The 23,259-nt window shown below is 37.5% G+C and overlaps 1 protein-coding gene across 9 annotated transcripts in view; it reads right to left on the reverse strand.

Moving 5' to 3' along the window:
- Positions 1 to 23,259, reverse strand: part of PCLO (piccolo presynaptic cytomatrix protein) — a 323,553-nt gene that overhangs the window by 84,832 nt on the left and 215,462 nt on the right. For 7 of the 9 annotated variants that reach the window (XM_071424030.1, XM_071424028.1, XM_071424025.1 and 4 more), the window contains exons 11-12: positions 1,061 to 1,169; positions 376 to 443 (exon numbers count right to left, since the gene is read on the reverse strand). In XM_071424030.1, the coding sequence (XP_071280131.1) occupies positions 376 to 443; positions 1,061 to 1,169 (177 nt within the window). The remainder of the gene's footprint in view (positions 1 to 375; positions 444 to 1,060; positions 1,170 to 23,259) is intronic. The other 2 variants (XM_071424032.1, XM_071424031.1) reach the window with 1 other exon arrangement.

Consider the following 23,259-nt stretch of genomic DNA (forward strand, 5'->3'; position numbering starts at 1 on the left):
GCCCCTCTGCCCCCAGCCTGTAGGGCTGCCTGGGGTTGTTGTGACCCAGGTACAGGACCTGACATTTTGTCTTGATGAATCTCATGCAATTGGCCTTGGCTCTTCAATCCAGCCTGCCCAGACTCCTCTGCAGGGCCTTCCTACCCTCCAGCAGATCAACACTCCTGCCCTGGTTAGGGTTGTCTGCAAACTTGCTGTGGGTGCACTGAATCCCCTTGTCTTGCCTTTTTATATAAGGCATGGTTGCCTTTCTACCCATGGAAATATTTGGGATGTAACATCAGAGCTTGCCATACTAACATACTAGCTTATATCACATCCAATTTTCAGCTGCTATCCAGCCCTACAACATCAAAGCAACTTCTTGTCTCTCACCTGCCCTTACTGGCTCATGCAGCTCCAGGTGCTGGGGATTCTCAGAGTCCGAGAGCATGTTCAGGTCCCTAAAGAAAGCAAGTGGAAGCCTGAGACAAAAGAAACTCTTTCCTCATACCCTCATTATTGTATTAAGTAGGTAAATGAATAGTGGTTCATGACAGAAAGCAGCTCCCAAGCATGGTCCCTCCTTAGCTGATATATATTTGCAATGCTGTTAAAGAGCTGAGAAGAAAAGCTTCTTTTAAGGTGAAATCTTTAATGGATTTAATGCAAGTGTATGCATTTCTCATGATGCTTAAATGACTTTTATCTAAAGGATGCAGATTTCACTAGAAGTCCAGGTATTACTATATTACCTTCTTTTTCTAACATCAGTAAATTCAGTGAACTGTATGTTTGTCATGAGAGGAGATTGTGGCCTGACAATGGAGTTATCATTGTTTATAAAAGCATAATTACTAGCATCTGATTCAGTTTATCTCTCATTCTGACTTTAAGAGAAAAACAGAATAAAAGGATCTCCCACAGTCACAGTGAATTCTTGCTTATTATTCCATTGATGTTTTGTGCTAACAAAGGTTCCACCTTAACAACTGTAAATTAAAATTAAAAAAGTTTAAAAGAAACAAAAGCCATGAAAAGCCAAAAAGAAATGGTAACAGAAAGATGGGGAAAAACTCACAGTCTTACACATATTTCTGCTTCCCCACTCTGCTGAATAATAATGCTCTGAACCTCTTCATAAGTTTTCCCAGTCAAGGGGATGCCATTCCACTCCAGCACCTGCATTCCTAAGAAGACAAAACAGCAAGAGGTCAAGGGCTCAGATTTTGACAAAGGCATCAGTTAGATCCTTCTTGCCTTGCTTTGACAAGACAATTTGATGTGACATTCAGTGAATGTTGTTCAAATGGCACAAGACATTAGCATTTCACTTCACACAGATTAGATTGTTGAATGTTATTGTCCCTTCAGCTATAACTTACCTGCTGAAACAAGACAGGAGATTAATTCTCTCTGTTTCAAACTATGCATGCACCCTCCATAGTCTGGGTTCCATGATATTGAAAAATGTTTCCAATATCAAAACCATGCACACCTACCTACATGGCAAGAAACCAAAACACTCTATACCAGACATTTCCTGGCCAGCCATGGTCTTGGAAGATAACTGTTTCCTACAGTGACAAATTGCTGCTAAGAAGCTGAGCTTAAAAATGAAATAATTTGTGAATGTGATTAGATAATTCAAATATATTTTCTTTTCCTTGTCACTTACAAAAATACAAAAAAGTGAAGGGCTTGGAATAACCTATTTTAATGAAAAACATGTGCCTCCACATTTCAAACATCAGCCTGGTAGTATTCAGGTTTAAATTTTTCTTCTGTACCTTTTCTCATAAAAAACGGACAAAACAGATGAAGGTACTTCATTGTGGAAGATACAAACAGAACTATATTAATCAGGCTGAAAAATATTGAATAAGGATCTGATCTGCTGTGTCTTCCAAGTGTCCCAGGACTGAGTCAGGAGACTCAATATGGTTCAATGTATCTGCACAAGGAAGTTTTTGCAGAGTACCTGCACAGTGTTTTACCCAGCATTTGCAGAGTCAATTCCCCTATAAATCATGTGAGGTATATTCTGATAAGATGAGAATTTTTTTGGTTAAGGTGAAATGTTTACACAAAGCAAGCCCTAAATTCATATCTGGGACTTACAACTGAGGTCCTCAGAACTAGGTTCAAATTTTGAATTAATTAGTCATAAGAACTCCAAACAGATTTACAAGTGTCAAAATCCAAGCCTCTGGCTCTAGTGGGAAAAAAATTGCTTAATGGGACAAGATAATGAATTATTAATAGTCGACTAAAAGCAATGCATTGCAAAACATCTGAAAACCACATCACCCACACAGCAAAGAAAACCACAAACACTTAGCTTGCTACCACTTACACAGATAAAACCAAGTCTTCACCTGGGTCATATTTTAATCTCAAAGTCCTGTGCTGTTGCATATAACAAATGGGAAAAATAATGAAGTGAAATGTGGAGATAAACTCATATAAAAGCATGTTGCTAAATAAAATATAATGAAAAATTTTCATGGAATAAATCAGACTAAATTATGTGACAATGAAAGAATATGAGAAATAAATATGCACATTTGTATTCCAAAATTTTCCACCGTATTCCATGAATTAGGAGTTGAAATATCAGAATTGCTCATAACTGTTGTCAGCCAGAATTTATCTTTTTGTTTGTAGATGTTTACAGAAAAACAAACAACACAGAACAACTAAAAAGTAATGCTCAGAAGGCAGTAAAGCCAGCTGCCTAATGTCAAAATAGATTTGACTTTTCCTAAAATTTAGCCCCTTTCATTTACCAGCCATGATTCAAAAACATGATCTTGCTTTTGCTTGTCAAAGCAGATCTGATTTTAAACTCAGTTCCTCTGGAATAAAGCAACAGTAATTATGAACAAATTCATTTCCCCCTGATTTTCAGTCATACAAATATAACAGCATGAGCTTGGTCTTTAGGCTTCTAGAAAGGAAGGAACTGAAGTTATTTTTGTATTTTTTTTTTAATGTGTGCCCTCATAATGCTATCATGGCATAGGATGTAATGTATGACATTAGGAACCTCATGATTGAGACAAGCAAAACCCCCACTTCCATGTAGTGGCAAGGAACAAGAACAAAGGTTGAAAGATTTAGATATTTTAGAGAGCAGCTAACATCCTTATATTACCAAAACAAAAAAGCTTTTTCAACAAAACACTATGAGTTACTTGAGCTACTATTAACAACTCAATTTAAAAGACTGGCAGGGAGAGCTTAGCTGAATACAACTGCAGTGCCAGGATTTGGAAACCAAGTCTGATTTCCACTGGTGAGAGTTTCAACAGTGTGTGCAACAGCACTGCAGTCACTCACTGGTCAGAAGGGCCACACACACATGAACGAAGCAACAAACTGAAAGGAAATTGAATTTCAACAGCCTCAGCTAACACAGAGATCCATTTAGACTGTCAATATAGGGCTATTTTCTTTTTATTGTGTACCTTGTGGATCCATGGGTGTTTAAAATCAAGCAACTTAAACATCTGAGCTGATCAGACTGATAGCCCTTGGGTCTAAAAGAGAAATGTAGGTGAGAAGCTGATTTCTTTTTTCTCAGCATGTAACTGCTTTACATATATGCAAGTCTAATTAACAGAAAGAGAAAAAAAGTATTGAGAAGTCACATGTGACTTGTGATTAAAAAAACAAATTCCTAAGACCAATCACATTCTATCACTGGTCTTTGGCAGTCAGGACATGATAGCCACATTTCAAAAAGTTTGTATGCTTCAGGTCATCAGTGTAGTAGGGCAGAAATCGAAAAAAATAGGAAGATGAGAAAACCTATGTTGTTCCATGGAAAATCTGTTGACTGAGGAAGTACTAGCCCTGATAATCAAAATGTATTATTTCTTCTAGCATTTTTCTTTCTTTTATTATTATTTTACTGGGTGAGCAACAACTTAATTTTAGCAATATCAGCTCCCACACTCTCAATAAATATATCTTTCATTCCATCATCCGGGTGATAAATCTGTACTGTTTAACTGAATGTGGTTGTAGATACAACATTCCAATTGATAAAACAGCACAAAACACATTAAAAAATACGCAGATAGAATATGTCTCTGTATTACAGTTTCTGTCAACTGGAAGGCACAATATTTTTCTCAGTTTTCACTCACATTACTTGATTTCTAATATTTTCTCTCCTCTTCAGCCTCATCTTTCAGACATAAGCTAGCAGCATGATTACAGTTGAAATTGAAAGGAATCTGAAAATCATCCAAGGATTTGAATACTCTAAACACAAGTCCTGACAGAGTTGATTCAAATACAGAAATATTAAACTGAACCACGGAACATCTCTTGAATTTTGTTCCCCTTTGTAACATAATGTACACTATTATAAAGCTAATCTCAGTCACTTTTAATGCACTATTATACTGCAGCTTCCCTTATTCAGTGTACCCAAGGCACCCAAGAAGTGGAAAAACTGCTGTTTGCTGTGTCAATAAGAGTTTGTAATTATTTCCAACTCTACTTGTGTATAAAACCTATTAGTTTTCCATTCATTTTAAAGTCTCAGAGCTGCTGTCCTACTAGAATTTAAAAATATCTAAATATTAAAATCTTGGAATACAGCCTCTGATTTTGTTTGCACCATAGTTATACCCACAGATTGCTGGGGTTCATTCTCTGCTTCTTCATAGTCTGCATTGTTTATGCTTATACATAATAAACATGTCACTTTGAATTGCATTTTTCACTGATCTAATGCTCATGAAGGAAAATGAAATTGGACTCTATAGATTAGCAACTTCAATCAGTAAAATAAAAATCAGTGAATATTAGCATCTTTCTATATCAAGTAAGAATTAAAATTCAGAAACATTAGTTTGAAATCCCAGAAAGTGCTATAAAAGTTAAATAAGGCACTCAGAATAAGGAGAAAAAATATAAACCTGCAGTCTAATACTCAACACTAAATTAATTTATAGTCTATGCTCTCCAGTTATTTTTCTTTTATTTCTAAACCTCTTTGATGGTTCAAAAAAAATTGATGGAAGTCAATGTGTTAATGTATTTCCCCAAACTGAATGAATCACATCAAAACTCATTATTTTCTGTTGGCACCTTAACTTCTTCTTCCATTTGTCATTCCCTCTCAAGCTGAATATTTTCCACTTATTACAATAATTATTATATAGGCAACACTCACGATTCTTAAAAATGGATATGTTGTTCATCGAGTACAAATTATATAAGGGACCCTCCTATGCCTTATGGCTGCTACACTACTATAAAATGATATTTATAAAAGTATGGCCAGAGCAAATGAGGGGTACTTGTATTTGAGGGGTACTTGGCATTTTTGGCAGCTATACATCTCAACACTGACTTCAGATTTAGACACATGCTGGCACATGAGTCCATGTGTCTCTAAATCTGAAATCAGTGGTGGGGTGTATAGCTGCCAAAAAATGCCAAGTACAGATCACCCTTCAGTCTGAACTATGCTAGAGCAACATGTGATGATCTGCTTGTACTTGTGTGACCTAATTCAAGTTCTGGAGAGTTAAATGAAGCTTAGAGTTACTGTTTATGAAAACAAGTATGATACAAATGATATGTTTATAGCGCTTTCACCATTACTATAGCCTCAAAGATCAGTTTACATTAGAGTTGCAGACAGATGATCAGTTATACCACATTGAACAAAATGTTGTGGTGCATTGTAATTATTCAGTGTTTTAGAAAAAACAACTGGTTTTTTGCAGCATGTTGTTTGTCACATTATATCACAGCACAAACTGGCTTGCACTGGGCAATTAATATGGCTATAAAGAAGAAACCCAACCAGCCCCTGGGTTGACAGACAGGAACCTCAACCAATTACATTCCATCATAAGCTGCTGACATCTCCCTGGTCAGGGAGCTGGGTGGTGTCAAAGATCAATGAGTTACCCAGGCAAACTCCCTTTTTAAAGAGGGGCTGGAGGAATGAACTCTCTCTGTTGCCACATGAACATCAGGTGAGGGCTGGTCTCTGTCTCCAACCCACTCCCTCTGCCTTCACAGTGTTCACTGAAGCTGTAGAGCAGAGTGTATTTACTTCATTTTCAGTAACGTCATATAAGAGATTATAATGATTTTGCCAAAGAAATGAGCATTTTACAAAATGCTGTAATTGACTTGAAAGTCTTAAACATTTCATTATTAGACTGGGCTCAAAAAAACCTCCTCTTTTAAAAGCAGTTTACTATTAATTCAGATTTTTTAATATTATATAATAATATATGGTAGAATGAAAAAGTCTGTTAATTCCAAGTCACCATAAGATTCACCTAAAGATAGTTAACAATGAGGCTGCAGGAATTTCTCTTTGCTGTCTCTTTCATGAATGGTGAATAGCTAAAACCATTATTTTCCTGGGAGTTTAATGCCAGATATGAATTCAGACTAGTATATCCCTGCCTGCATTATATATTCATATTTGTGAATTCCAAATTCAGTGAGGTTTTTTCAGTTTCTCTTTCTGAGGAATAATTTATTCTTCTTTACACAAATGCAGTTCTGTTAGTCTTCTTTCAGTTACATCTGTGAATTGAGAGATATTTGGGCTTGGCATCTTCCTTTGGAGGGGCAAAAATCACATGCCATGAGATGCAAACAAACAGTTCTTGTGGAAGTTACAGTGTATGTCTAAAGAATCACTCTCTTTTTAGTTAGTTTCTATTCTGCCTAAGAATTTATGACAGCAAACATGTCAAACAAAGTCTATATAAAACACCATTCTATTGCCATCATGAGACCTCTCTCAAAGTTTTTGCAATGGTCTTGGGAGGTCTGAGGTCACTTGGCTTGTTCTGCCTGCAGAAGAGGTGACTGAGGGGAGCTCCAATCATGGTCTACAGCTCCCTCAAAGGGGAGGTGCAGGGGCAGGTGCTGATCTCTCTGGTGGCCAGTGATAGGACTCCAGTGAATGGCATGAAGCTCTGGCAGGGGAGTTAGGCTGGGTATTAGGAAAAGGAAGAGGCTTCTCATGGAAGTGATCACAGCACCAAGATTGCCAGGAGCACTTGGACAAGGCTCTCTGGCACATGGTGTGATATTGTATTTGTGGGGTGCCCCAATGTTGGAGGGAATGATGAATCTGACTCCAGGTCTTCAGAAGGCTAATTTGTTATTTTATGATACTTTATTATATAAAATAATGCTATACTAAACTATACTAAAGAATACAGAAAGGATACTCACAGAAAGCTAAAAAGATAATAATGAAAACTCTGGAAGGTGACTCCTTCCAGAGTCCCGACACAGCTTGGCATTGATTGGCCAATAAGTCAAAATAACTCACAGAAAACCAATGAAACAACTGTTGGTAAACAATCTCCAAACACATTCCAAAGAATCAAAATAGAGGGGGAGCAAAGCACAGGAGAATCAAATCAGATAATGATTGTTTTCCTTTTTCTCTGAGGCTTCCCAGCTTCCCAGAAGAAAAATCCTGGGCGAAGGGATTTTTCCAGAAAATATGAATGCCAAATTGTGATGCTTTGGACTCCCCTGCCCCTGCCCTGTGTCCCTGTGCAGGGGCAGGCATTGGACTCAATGATCCCCTAGAGCCCCTTCCAGCTCAGGATACTCTGTGATTATATTCTGTGATTCTATGAATGAAATATGAGGGGGAATTTATGTATGTAGAGCTCCCAGAAGAATTTTGCTGGAAGAAAAGAGTGATTCGTGGCACATAGGTTAGCATGTCATCAGGATCCTAACTCATTAAAATGCAGTTTCATAGGACATTTTGCTCAGGTAAGGAAAAGTAGCTTAAAAAAAGACAAGGCAGGACCATATTGAGCAAAGCTTTGCCTAAATCAAAGTGCAACCTGAGACTTTAAAAAAGACTGGCAGGAAGACAAAGAACAGGGTGAAGACCCTGAGATAAGAAAAAAAGGACAGAGTAACCCAGCAACAATTTCCAGTGTCTTGCAGGGGTATGAGGCAGAGAAACAAAGATAACCACCAGCTTCTGAAAGTGTGCAAAAGGCACATCTCTGAGACCATCACACAGCTGTCAATTTATGATCCCAGAGGGTGAGAAACAGGCTCAGCAGTTGGCATCCCTTGCTCTCTGGACATAGCAATTGCATAGACACATCCTGGTGCTTGGGACAGAATGGCTATATTTGAAAAGTACAGCAGGGAAAGAACTAATGCCAAAGACAAGTTGCTCTTAAATGAGGACCCCCAGAATGCTGAGTCTCTTGGGGCTTCCTGAAGAGGCTGTCCTCACACAGAGCAGGGGGGTCTAACCCTTGCTTGGTGAATTCCTGGCTGGTCTCCAGCAGTGTCACCACTAAGGGATTACAGAGGCCAATTCAGAAAGTAATGGAATAATTAGGATAATTTAAATACTGAAAGCCTGCTAGGAAAGAGCAAAGGCCATGGTTATGCATTGCATGCCAATGCTACTTAAGGTCATATAGAAACAAGAACAGAAAATTTTTGTGACTCACAGTGAGCAAACACCACTGTTTAAGCAAAAAGTCAAGCTTTAATGAGAATGGCTGAAGACCTTAAAATGCCAGTCTGTCACATGGCATAGAGTGAGATCCTTACTTGATGTGTTTTAATAGGAGTCACTCTGTCAATAATCATCCTCTGTACCCCAGGAGTAATTTTACAGTTCTGACATTATGTGATTATTCAAATATAAAGTAGAATTTACACACTATTATCTCATTTGTGAGACTCATGCAACCTGAAAGCTGAGGAAAGTGAATACAAATTTCTGGCCAGTGCTATGCAGTTCTCATCTCCTGTATGTATTTTTTCATGTAATGCATATAAGTCTCCTTTTAAGAAAATTTTTTTTGGAACTTATGCTCTGCATAATACCAGTTAAGTAAATCCATGATATTACCTCTGAATCAACTTGTTTGTGTTCTAAATCAAGTTGAGCTAATTTTTTCCATTGTTGGGATGACTTTATTTAAATGAACATGTTCTATGTTTCTCTTATAGTAGTTAAATGTACGTTTGTACAACTTCCTGATGCATTCATATCCATAGCTGTAAAAAGTATGCAGAAAACAAGTGTTTGATAATTGGCTGGTTTCAATGGACCACAAGTGAACCACGTGTGAAAGTGCATAAAATTATCTGGTTATTTTTATTCTTCATCTAATTTTGAAGAGATTTAGAACAATAAAGAAAAGAGCATGGAAAGCATTGTGTGTGTCTGCAGGAAACAGCTGCCATGCACACATGCATACAGCTGCTTTGGTTTTCCCTTCTTTTGGGATTAGAGTCAATGTACCAATTTTTGGCTGTAAAAAGGTACGTGTCTTGCCTCAGTAGCTGTCTAGGAATTTTGAGTAGTTAATGAATGAAGAGAAGCAGGTTCCTCTTAGGATGGCTTATCTCGGCTGACATCTTTTTGGAATGAGATGAATCACATCCCTTCTTCCACTTATGGTTAGAAAAAGAGCCCATAATACAAGCTGAGGTAAGATATTTACTTTTCAGGCACCTAAAGATATGTGTATTGATTCCCTCCTTTGTCATTTAAGGTGATAAATCTGCCCTAGAAAATGAAAAGGACTTTTTTCCTCAGTTTAGCAAACTGACAGCTGTTACCTTATCAATGAGAAGGAGGAACTGAAAGATAGTGAACCTCAGGTGAAGGGAATTAATGGGGCACCATCAGAGACTGAGCTGTTAGCTCTGCTTCTGCTACAACCAGCCAGGTGAGCAGCACAAACACACCAATTAGTCTCTTTAGTTTCTTTATGTGTTAAAAGGCACAGTGAAAAGATAATATTATTGTACATTAACTTTGAGATGTCCAAGTGACAAAGTGTTATTAGTAAAGCTAAGTGCATCAGAAATCTTACTAACAATAGAGTTGTAGGAGATAGTACTTGTCAAGCAGTAAGGGCTGGGTATTAACTCTCCAAATTTTGTATCCCTATAACTCATTCATAAAGGAATTTAGTGATACATGTTAGGCTTATTCAACCCTAAGAAGTAGAGGTTCCATATGTACTAGAAAAATGAGAGACACTAATGATTACCTGTTAGAACTAGCTGTCATTTTAACAGGAAGTTGAAAAACTGCAGGATTTCAGTTCTCAATAATTACTTGTTCTTCAGAGTTTAGTGATAAATGTAGGCACAAAGCTCATTTTTAGGAGCATCTGATTAGCAACACTAATGATAGTCTGATTTTGGTGCTGTGTTCAGAGCAAAGAAGTTCCCTCATGATGCTGAGGCTACTCAGCTCAGCCAAGATTGGAGATCCCAAAGCAGCCTTTCCTGGAAGCTCAAGCCATGTCTTGCACAGTCTGAGTTAGGAACTAAGAATCAAAAAAAAAATCTGATTTTGTGAGTAGCTTTTATGAGTAGAATCAGAGAGATCTAATCAATCTAGTCATGAAAACTTGTGCATGTTCATATTTAAGGGTGCAGTTCAAGTGGCTGTACTGGTTTTGATGTGATAGAGAGACTTCTTTCCACCTCACTGCAGAGGAGTGAGAGAAAGGCTGCACAGAGTGTAGCTGCCTACCAGGGTAAAACCACTTTTACAGAACTGTAACAGGAATTAGAGAAAGGAAAGTGAGCCCCCACAATGACTGTCATACATCTCAGAATGGTCCATGCTATGCTACTAAAATTGTCTTAAAAATAATAATATAAAATAGTTAAATTTCAAATTAAGTAATGTAAAATAGTTAATATTCTTCTCAATACTTAGAATGTAATTCTGTTGCTGTTTACACATCTTGAACATACTTGTTGCTGCCAGCTGATTTTTTTTATTAATATCTCTTTATACAAATTTGATCTGCAGTACTTGATCAAAGAAGTAGCATTATTCTAATAAATAGGTTCATTGTAATAAATGTGGAATTCGTGCATGACGAAAGAGCATTGTAAATAAATGATGCAGGATTTCACCCATAGTTTTGCCATTCTCTGTAAGGTTCTTTAAAAGAAATTTGAATGCACAATCACTGAAGCTATTCTGTACATGCAAGATTGGATGATGATTATCTGGCAGCTATATACCTAATCAACTTCTATGAATCCTCACATGCATACTGATTAGCAGCAGCTGCTATTTCTTCTCATTATCTACACTAAAACAAATGATCTCTTACCAGCCAGTCCCTGTGTATTTATGTGTTTCTTATGATAACAATTAATGTACTGAATTCACCGTGTAAGCGCCCAGAAGACAAGCAAAACAAACTTATGATACCACATTCCTTGACTGATAGCTACAGTTGTAGAAATTAAATTTGTGCCACTCCAGGGAAAGCAGTTTCCTTGTGGGAGAAGTCTCTGTTACCCCAAACATGACAGCAAACACAGGAATGCCCTGCAAGGCCCTGCTTGCAGCTGATGACCACCCAAAGGAGGGCAGGGCTGGTGGCTCAGGGCTCACTTTCAAACCTCCTGAAGGCACATAGGAGCTTTTCTGCTGAAGCAACAGCATCAAAACTCCTAAGGAATAAAACTGCCTACAAGATGTGGTTTATGGTTTTGAGATGGTTCAAAAAGATGAGAGTTGGGCTTGATGTGAAACTGGGTGATGGAAAGGTGCTGGAAAGATGTGTCCCCAGCCTGAGTGCTCTGTGACAATGGTGTGGTGCAGGCACTCGACCTACTGCTCCTGCTTCTGCACAGCAACCAGAAACTGCTGCCCAAACAGGCAACCCCTTGTCCTGTAACAGCAATTGCAATAAGCCTGTCTACTTTGATGCTTTCATAGTCTCCACTTAGCAACTACAAACTAGTCCTAAGACAAACTGTCCTTATTTCTTCCAACTTGTTTTAATTACATATCAAAACTACATTTAAACACTGAACTATTACCAAATTCCCAGCATGGCATCCTCACATTAACTTTACTAGGTATTGCAGCAGCTTATTCTCCTTCAAATATATGCCCAAGTGGGATATTGAGCATTATTTTTTAAACTGCCAAACATAAATGTTAAACTGACATTTCATCTGCAGACTCAAGCTTGAATATATATTATGGGTCAACAAGGACAAAGAAATTTGATCACTTCACTTCTTAATCTTTTAAGACTTCTGTCATTTCACCAAAGCTATCAAATATGTCTAAGTCTTTTTCCCAGGCATCAAATACTAAGATTATTGTGTACAATAGTAAAACAACCATTTCTGCTTTTTTCATGTCAAACCATTAAATATTCTTTCCCAAGCAAAAGGAGGAAAACTAGCTGCTGTAATTTACAGAACAAAAATTACATATTTTCTTTATTTTACGGAAAATTTAAGTAAAAGGAGCCTCCACTCAAATCTGAGCAATTGCATATATGAAATATTGGGAAGCAGTAATGCAACAATAGGTAAAAATAAGGCAAAAATAAACACAAGAAGTAAAAAAAAAAAAGACAATTGGAACTGCAAATCCCCCAAACACACTGAATACAATAAAAGAGTGAGTCACAAATGATATTGTATCCTTTAGAGATGAAAGTCTTTAAGCAATTTTTCTTTGGTGAAAAGTATCCAAGGAATTGCTAAAGTGCCTATGAACTCATCCCATTTCAAAGGCATTTCTTTATCTTCACCACAACTAATAATTACTTTCTCTTAAAGTAACAAAACAGATTAATCTAATTTGATTTTTAATAGATGAAAATAAATACTCTATTGAATTATTGAATGATAGTATCATAGAATGCTTTGGGTTGGAAGAGACCATTAAGATAACATAGTTCCCAACCCCCTGCCATGGGCAGGGACACCTTCCACTAGGCCAGGTTGCTCAATTTGCAGTCCCATCCAAACTGACCTTGATATATATACAATATATTTTAAAGAAAATAATTTTTCCCTGTTCATTTCAGTGAATCGAAGCAATAGAAATAAAATTTCCAATCTTTTTCCTTCTTTGTCCTTTGCTTGGAGGCCTTCAGGAACACTTCTAATTCTACTGTATCTCTCTTCACATGCAAATGAGAATAACCAAACCCATAATGCATCCTGAAAATCCGTAAATGTAAATTGCAGATGGAAAATTGGTTTCATTAAGAGATGGATCTCTTCAAAGCATGTAGTTTTACAAATTGGATTTCATCAAACTGACTATGACTTTACTTGTACCACTGAATTCAGTGACAGCTGAGCACAAAGCATGATGTTCAAATTGTAGTTCTAATACTAATGCTCACATTCCAGCTGGGGATGATGCTACTGGGAGGGCAGGCTCAAACAAGCAAGAGGAGATATTGCATCTTGCAACACATAGAAGCATAATACATCTATTCAGACATCATGGATAAATATGTTAAATTCATTGTATCTGGTGGCTTATCTGATACAAGAGGTACACTCTTATGTTTTCTTACCTGTTTTGCTTCCTGAAGAACATGACATGCAAATAGGTTATCCCTAACAGTTTTTTCAGGAATAACAATTATTTGCAGTATTACTCTTTATGGCAGTCATTGTAAGAGTCCATAGTCTAACTCATTTTTGCTAATATACTCTGCAAGTGTACACATGCTGATATAAACCCCCTGGGCTAAATATTTTGTTGACGTAGTCATGATTTCTACTGAAAGAGATAGCAATGTCCATGCAGCTGTAGCAGAAAACTTGCTTAAGGATGGTGTAGAATAATTTATGTGACTGACAGAATAGCTAGTTTAATTTCACCAATAAACAGATCAGAACACTTAGGTGCAGTAATTTAGTTTTATGTGTTGCTATATTGCTGCAATTGAGGAAGATGTGAGATGACCCCAGTTCATAAATTTAAAGCCAGCAAATACAGAAATCTTTGTATTACCCATGTGGCTTATTAAGTCTTCACCTATAAAAAATGCATATTTCATCTGAAGACATGTGATTAAGGATGCTGAATGAGAAATTCTGCATGTGAAGCATTAACAAGCATAGGGAGATCCTTTTTTAGATGCCTTGCAAAAGAATTCCTGTAAAACACATTCAGAATTTGGGAGCTGGGGGCTGTCCATTAGGTGGCACCAAATTTTTCCATATCTATGAGAAGTGTAGGCAACAGAGCAGTGTTTATCTGCTGTAGCTGTCAGGTGCTCTCCTAGCCAGTCTCCATTCAGAGACAGAGCCTCTGAGGCAGCATTGCAGCCCATCCATGTGCACCATTGAAGGGAATTCATCCAGATAGAGCAGTGTGTGCTTCATGCTCATCTGCAGTAAAGCTGTTTTTGTCATATCTGCCAGTCTGCCTGCATCATATTCAACAAGGATCACTGTCGTGCTTGAAGGTATTTTCAGTTCCTTCTTTGGATCTTCACTCCTTCCAGAACAGTGGGAAGTGTTTTTCTTGTCTCATGTTCTCTACAGCTATTGAATCAGAAGAAAGCCCCTGTTTTGTAACTAATCAGTCAGCTTCTACTGTGTGAATTGCAGAGTTATTACTATCACTGAGATAGGCTGATACTTCTAAGAATACTACAGTGGTCTGTGAATAAGATGATGAAAGATTTATCTTTTCTTTCTTTAGTACTGTCTAAGATTAAAACTGTTTCTACCTCCCCATTTGCACCAGTCATGAAAGTACTTTCCTAGAATTTTGATTCATTTTATCCTCTCTTTCACACACTCAGGAACTCTCAGTTCTTTCTATTCAGTGATTTCAGACCCATCTGAAAAGTATAATCAGTTAATGTAATACATAACTTTGCTTTAGTTAGACATAAGTCAATGCTTATTTCTACTTAGCAGCTCCAAAGCTGTCTGTATGAGCAGCAAATGTATGAATTATATGGATTGATTCCACTTCACCCACACTATGACAGAACTCATTTAGCAAGTGTAGAGCTCACACCGTGATGAGCGTTGCCTGGAATGACTCATTTCCTTTTACTGTCATCTTAAAGGTTAATTTCATGGGGTGCTGTTCAGCACATTATCTAGTAATTAGGAAATAATGAAACCCTCTGTTCATTGGGGTGACTGGTCAGCATCTGTAAACAGCCCTGTCATTGCACATGGGCAGGTAAATGGCACTCATCTTGCCCATGAAAATAGATTCTCTTATTGAACATATATCATGAATATAAATTACGAACATGGGTGCTTGTTTTTCACCACACTGCTTTCCTTTGTTTTTACCTTTCATTTCCTCGAAACAGATCATGCTAATGCCCTTTTTCTCTCCTTCCTGCTCTTTTTTACCTTGTGCAGCCTAACCTTCCAACACAGGCCTGTCCCATATTCATTGTGCATTTTGCAATGCAGTCTGACTGCACATGAGCAGTACACAAGTTCACAGGCTGGGTTGAAGCAACTGTGCTGCTGTGCAATACAGCAGCTGTTAGCACTCTTCTGGCTCTGATGAGAAGTGCTCAGAAAGAGGAATTGCCTCTGAAAAGTTGAACCCTCATGGAACAGAGCTTGTGGGCAGTACCAAAGCTAATGCTGCTTCTCTGGGTGTCTTTAAAGGCTGTTCCAGACATGCCTCCTCCTGATGTGAGCTGCTTTGGAATGGAAAGTTAGCACATGAGCATGCAAAAAGATTGCAAATATTTTCCCTGTGTCTTTAATTTGAGTTTCTTTTAGTAGATGTCTATCACTGTGTCTCTACTCTGTCCTGGCTGATCTCTTAGCAATGAATTTATGAAAAGGAAAGAAAAACAAATCAAGCCAATAGAAAATCCTTTACTCTTCTGAAGACTAAGGAACCACTCTAGTACAAGCATTACTGCAGGATGATTGTTCTTTATCATCAAATTACCTGATCATCTTGAAGGCCTTATGGACTTTTAAAAATTTAATACAAAGTTTTCTATGTCTATTTTGTATCTGAATGATTCCATGACAATCAAAGAGAAATAATATAGACCCCAATGAGTTTTGGCTCAAACACTGTAAGGTGTTTGAGGAAAAAACTCTATAACAAATCTTCCCAATTTTTAAGCAATATTTCAGGCAAAAAAATATTATTGTTTTAATAAGAAACAGTTCAAACAGGTCTGTTATCAGTTACTTGTACCAAGGTTTAAAGGAATCCCCAAAATTTTTGATTCTTTAATAAAGTTTTTTTTCCAAAAAGTTGTTGGCTTGTTTTTTTTTTTTTTGCTTGGAATGTGGAGTAAAAATAGGGATTTAAGGCTTAATTTCTGCTTGATGAAATGTTTTCAAGCTTCAGTCATTAATAAATTAGATAATTTGCAATTCAATAACTTCAATTTTGCATTTTTACAATACAAGTACAGTTAATGTAGATTTTTTTTTTCAGACTTTTTCATATTTAACTAATTTTATATGGTAATCCTCAAATACCAGAATTAGAAACCTGGCTAAAGACTAATCATTTTTAATTAGCATTTTTCTCTGTTTAATGTCAAATTAAACAATCACCTGTTTATTTTTTTTCAAAGAAACCTGAATATTCTCATACAAGATTTTCCCAGTCACACCTTATGTATGATCTAATTAGGTTTTTGGAATAGAACATGCTTGAAGAAATTTGAAATAAAGTCTTTGTGTAATTTTTGAGAGTGCACATAGTGTTTTTTTTTTTTTTAAGCTGACATCAAAAGCTTTTTCTGTATTATTTTACATCATATTTCTATGTTTTAATGTACTATATTGCAAATCTAATTACAGAAAATTATGGTTTTGTTCTTTGAATTCCTTTACTCTTTCAATTGAATAAGAAAATCAAGGTGTCAGATCAGATTAGGTCAGAGCAAAGTACAATGCAGTTCAGCATCTCCTTTGAAAACAGTGATACCAGATGCTTCAGGAGTTCTTTATAAAACATTGGAAATCTGAAATAATTTGATTACACAACTATATTTTTTATCTAACTACCTCAAGAGATTTGTTGATTTAATTTAAGTCATTTAGGAAATACTTTGTTTACTTCTATTTCCTTTTCCTGTGTTACCCAATACTTAGAGAAAACAAAGGCTTTATCTATGTGCCCATGTCACTTTTTAAGCCACTGCAGTGAAGTTCTGTGACAAACCATTCCAAATTGTTGTCCAAGCCATGTAAAAGACAGATAATGTTCTTCTGTGAGAAAACCCACTCCCATCAGGTCATCTTTTTTAACATTAAATTATTAACAACTCTTCATAATGATTCCTATGGTCTTGGAAGAATTTGCACACACCTACCTAGAAAGTACTTTGAAATACCAAGTGACTAAAGAAATTCTGCTCCCTGCAGTACCCAGTCCACTGGCAGAAAAATGAGCTCTCTGTAATCCTGTTTGCTGCTGAGAACTGTGGTTTGCAAACAACCCACAACCTGCCCTGAGAGTCACTGACAGGGGCTGTCTGTCCACCTGAATTTCAGCAGAACAAACCCTGAGTGGGGACAATTCACCCTGGGCCCTGAATCTCTGCTATGTTTTGCACCAATATAGCATTCCATAGAGTGGCCAGGCTGGCCTAATTTTCCTGGAGATCCAGATTTCAGGAATGGGATTGAAGGTTAAAATTGCTACATGTAAACACAAAAGATTTCAATACACTGTTTGGAATCCAGTGGCAGGAATAATTCTCCATAAGAACATAGCTTTATTTAACCTGTACTTCAAGATGACCCTCACTTTGATTTCACTAGATTTTTTTTTACTACAATCACCTCAAACTGCTAGTCTGCAAGTTTGAGCCCACAGTAATCTGCACAATAGGAAATGGAATTAGAGTATTTTTAGCTTCCCAATTCACTGAGAAGTCAGTTTTAAAGAACACAGTTCAGTGGTTATGCAAAAGGCTTTTTCACACTGTAGTAAGATGTTTTTCTGGAATGCCCATGTATGTGAGCCCAACTAGATCTTGTCCCTTATAAACATCAGACGAAAATGTCCTGATTTTGTTTTATGAGATGTGGCCCAGAATGCCTAAGGTAAGCCTACAGAGTCTGAATTTTAGGTTTTAGTGAGACAGTTCACCTAAAATAAATACCTAAGCTCCCTGCATAGTGAATGGAAACAGGAGGGTGCCTTTGATGACTTTCAGTGGTGAGACAAATTGGCCTCAGTTTAGGCTCTGAAGGATTGACATTTGCCTGGTTTCTTTGTAAATCTGCTTCACAGAAGCTGGTCCTTGAAAAAAGAAGACAACCAGAGCAATACAGGCACATAACTTTGATGCTCCAGGCTGAAATTCAGGTCCCTATCATCAGTCTCAGCAAGCAGCTAGGCAAAGGGGCAGGCACAGTGGTTTAATGTCTCTGCTTGTGCTATTTGCTATCAGGTAGAATGTGATCTAGAGAATGCCTACCTTACAAACACACTGCCTGTGTTTGACTAAAGATGCAGCTTTATCCCTGAATATCTTGGAAGCAGTAACTAAACCCATCTTCTCTCCAGCATTGCCCAAACCAGAAAAGTCACAGACCTCTTGCCACCTCTGCCAGTGTGTGTTGCATCTTTTGAGAAAAACACATCCACTTGATTTTAATACAGTACCTTAAGAATAGTGCAAGAAAGAATTAACTCTTCTATGGAGACAAATGAGCCCTAAAAGTACTCACAGTGTCAGAATATAGCAGAAGCAGAGTAAGCATTCAAGAGTAAAGGCAGGAAGACTATAACCACCTGGATGGATGGTATCTGTCAATGTCAGAGGAAGAACCACAAAGCACCTGTGCTGTGTGTGATCCCAGAGGACAGCAGAAAGTTGCATGGTGCCAGCAGGAGGAGCCAAGAAAGTTTTGTGGGCAGCCTGATTATAATGCTGCCTTCTGCTCTCCCTGCTGTGCTCAGAGAAACAGGGCTTCAGGCACATTCTCTGGAAGCATGGATGGTCCTCTCCAAGAAGTGGACATTCTTTCTAACAGGAACTGTTCATCAAGGTCCTGAAAAATAACTGCTGCCAAAAGCTGTGCATCTGAAAATTACTGACTGCATGGCTCCACATAAGTACTTAACAGTAGCTAGTAGTAGTTTCTAATACAATCTTGGTGGAGTGTTATTGAAAGCTAGTTATGGCATCAGTGGCATTTACCAGTGACCTTCCACAATTTGTATTTAAACCATCTGATGAGTGTTTTTCTCATGACCTTTGTGATGGTTCCTCACTTCATTAGCTCTGGAATATCTTGTGACTGTATTTGCCTCTTCCCTCTGATGAAGCATCCAGGTTATTTTTCTTGTTTCCATAAATCAGACTTATCTATTTAAGTAAGTCTTAAAAAAACCCCAACCCACAGGGGTGTTTTGATAAAATTATTTCTTTGTTATTAGGAATCCAAGTTCCTTGTGCAATTTGTATAATACGCCTTTTCTAGTAAAAATTATTTACATCAATAATTATTTGTTCAAGTTATTTTCAGAGTTTTTGATCATAAAGAAGATATAAACTTTAGTAGTTTATATGGTACATAGCAAGACTACATGCAGAAGTGAAAAAACTGGTAGCTGGCATTATGCAATAAGGGCCATATTTTTACTGGTCATAATATGTTTCCATTTATTTGTTCTTTACCTTTACAAAATTTATAAGTACACCTTAAGTTTTGGATTCTGCTTTAGATTAAATATATAAAAGGTCCTAAAAGCTCAGTCCTTACAGCTGCTCAGCTACTTCCTAGATTCAAATTACTCTCTAACATCTCTTTTAAGTGCTGATTTCTGTTGCGGAAAAATTAAGTATACAGAAATTACATTTTGGGCAGAAACATTACAAACTCATATTACCTGTTTTATCTCATTGAAAGTAATATTTTAAGTATACAAGAAGTTTTCTAATCAAGTATCCTTGTAAAACCCCAATTATATCCTTCTGACAACGTAAAATTAAAATTCCTTAAACTATACGTTCTATATTTTCTAAAGCCGGGGAAAGTGCTATTTTCTAAGTGTGTTTCAACCACCACAAAAGAGATTTAGTAAATAAAGCTGTGCACAGTGTTAGAGTAACCAGCTCTCAATACATTTCCAAGTCAGTTGTTTATACTGCAATTATTTCTACTTTCACTTCTTTCTATAAGTGCCACGCAAGTACTGAAACAATTCTCATTTCTTCTGATAGTTCTCATTTCTTTCTCATATCTCAGCAAAAGGCCAAACAAAACTCTCAGAACAGCTCAACTCCTGCCATATTAAGAATGGAATTGAGAGCACTGTTAGTGGGACAGCATAAGGAACAGCCAAACCAGCATGATGAAGATTTCTGCCTTTCTTTTTGTCATTCTAGCAGATACTAAGTTAATCCCAACACGTTAAGTGATACACTTTGGCAGGGTGTCCTTTCTACTAACATAATTTCCTTTAAAAATTAATTTAGAAATATTTAAAGGCATGTTTTAATATATTTAATGTCCATTGCCATGCTTAATAAGATTAATCCTATACCTCTGATTGTTACCTATGAAAAAGAAGTACAAGGCAGAACAGAATACATGGATGACAGGAGCACAACTACATAAGTTATGATTTACAGTTGAGGGAAGGCATTTTTTAATTTTTTTTTTTTTTTTAGATTAAGTCCTTTCTAAAGAGCTTTAGGGAAAAGCTTACAACCAAACAATGGCACTGCCTGTTATTGGATTGGATAGGTTGGATACTAGGAAAAAAGTTTTTACTGAAAGAGTGTTAAAGTACTGGAATGGCCTGCCCAGGGAGCTGGTGGAGTCACCATCCCTGGATGTGTTTAAAAAAGACTGGATGTGGCACTGGGTGCCATGGTTTAGTGGAGGTGTTGGGGCATGGGTTGGACTCAATGGTCTTGAAGATCTCTTCCAACCCAGTGATTCTGTGATTTATTTTGTGCATATTATCTTTGATAGAGCCAGTTTCTGCTGGGACAGAGGAACCTCAGCCTGTAGCCCAGGGGGTATGTTGAGAGCAAGCTCTCTTCTCTTCTGACCTAGCAAAATAAGCACAGACAGCAAAATAGATCACGAAGACTAACACTCAGAGAACAGGGTAAAGTTGATACTTCTTTTTCCCAATGCAGTAATAAATTAAAGCAGTCAAACTGCAAAATGGAAGTAAAGGATGGAAAGATTATTAGTGTTCATTTAAGACATTTATCCAGTTTTTTTGAGAATTTTTCCTTCCCTTCTTGTGTTCCTTTTAATTTTGTTTCATCGTTTTCCAGCTTCATTGTGCTATCTACTTTTTGCCAGAAATGTAATTATCAGAGGGACTCAAGAAGGGATGTTGGCTCTTCACTATCTTTGCTTCATGGGGACTGTAAAATCTCTTTTCACTGTGATGCTCCAATCAGTGTTTCCAATTTTAGCTGTCTAAACAGCAAGCAGTGCTCACTACAGTATTTTACAACTTGGGAAGACCTGGTTTCTATTGCACTTCCCACCAATAAATGACCAGCCAGTGACCGATAAAAGATCAGCCAGAGTTACACTGGTGCTCATCTATAACTCAGGGATAAGAGGGAAGTTTGACAAGGGTAGAGAGAAGGATGGTGACTTGCTGCTGGTTTTCCAGGTATTTAGGTGCCCATGACCATTCCAGTCACACTGCATTTTCCAAGGAACATGCAAAGCACGTCTGCGATACGACAAGAGACAGCTGTGATAAGATGGACAGCCATTACACCTGGAGTGCCTTTGCAAAAGACCTTCTGAAACAGTCTGGCCTTGCTTTTCAGCACTTGATGCTATCCAAAGTAGCCCAAAAAAGTATCAAAGAACCTGTTAACAGAAAATCTATTAACATTTTCTTTATAATCCTTTCATGGACTGGTCAGTATTCCAGTTGCATCCCCTGTCCTTCTGAGAGGACTTGAAAGAAATCATGTGTTTCCAATGCCAGTAAATAACAAGCTTTAAAATGACAAGGACTTAAAAACTTGAAAAGCTCTGATTGAAAATTTATGATCTGAAAACACATGAAGGGATACATTCCCAGGGCATGGCTGAAGTGAAACAGATTCTGGAAGCTACCTAGTTGTCACTTTTAACTGGAGGAGTGAGAAAGCTACCTGTATTCAAAGATGTCCTTGCCTAGAACTCAGGAAAATCTTTAAAGATTAAATAATAATTCTAATATTCCAATAGCCTCTACCCAATATTGATTATGGCCAGATTCATCTTATACTAGACAACCAAAGTACAGATAAACATCTCCCCACACTGGCCATCTCCTCTCTAGTTTGTTCATTAGCCTTATTTACATTCTCCTCAGAGGAAGAACAATAGATAGTATAAATTCTCTTTTTATCCATTTAATGCAGACTTTTTTGTGCATGAGGGATTGCTTAAACACCATGAACATGTTGACTGTCTTTCAGCTTCCATGTGCAGCCTTCCCCAGATTCAAAATTGCTACCAGGGGCTCTCATATTTCTTAGTCTCTCATATTTCACTCTCATTTCTGGGTGGTCAGCTTATTGGTATTTTGTAGTAGATTTTTACCTAACAATGCAGCTGCTCTCTTTATCATCATATATAAGTCCTTATATCTTTATAATAATTTTCCTTTTGATTAACTGCCCATTCTGGAAATAATGAAAAGCTGGGCTAACCATACTTGAACACATATAGAAAAGAGTCCCATTGGACCCTGACTTTTTCTTCTCTGCCTTTGAAGAACTTCTCAGTGTACATTCTTCCATTATGAAGCCTGATGCATGAAGTGAACTAGGTCAGAAGCCAAAGTCCACACCCTGGGTGGGAGCTGCAGAGCATTCTGGTTAAGGCAGGCTTCTGACAGTGCTTCCTGGGTCTGCCTTCTTCTCCCATGAACTGAAGGTGGGGAGCTAGGCTGCTCTCTGATGGAGGTTATCCAAATAGCTCTTCTCTCTTTTCCCCTGTCATATTTTGCTTTGGGTGGAAATCACTTCCCACTGCTCTAGATGTGGCCCTCTTTTGCCAGGAACAGCATGTTGTTTGGCACACCCTGTTCATCTCATATGTCAGTTTGGTGTGGAAAGTTGCTTGGGGACAAGCAGTGAACATGTTATCTCTACTGGCTCCAGATTTGTGAGAAAGTATTTTTGTTGACACGGTGGCTATGGTCTGTGGATCCAAGAGGTGATAAGCTGTGCCATCCCATGAAAGTCCAAAGGAAGGCTCTAAGTCTCAATCTGAGGAATGATTCTATGGGGTCTATTTGACCCCATATAAGGGCATTAGAGAGAGTGAGCACTGTATCAAAAGTCTTCTTACAGAAGAAAATTGTGACAATTGAATATATAAGAATATGTACGACTTGATACATGAGGGGAAAAGAAACATGAATAAATATGGATAAGAGGAAATAGGGAAACTTCAATTTCATTTCCTGAAGGCATCTTAAAGTTCTGAGTTTGCAGTTTTCTAAAGATGAAAGAGATCCCTGGCATTCCCAAAGAC

This window comes from Agelaius tricolor, unplaced genomic scaffold, assembly GCF_023055355.1.
Source record: "Agelaius tricolor isolate 1412-34295 unplaced genomic scaffold, bAgeTri1.0.p SCAF_3, whole genome shotgun sequence".
Lineage (NCBI taxonomy): Eukaryota > Metazoa > Chordata > Aves > Passeriformes > Icteridae > Agelaius > Agelaius tricolor.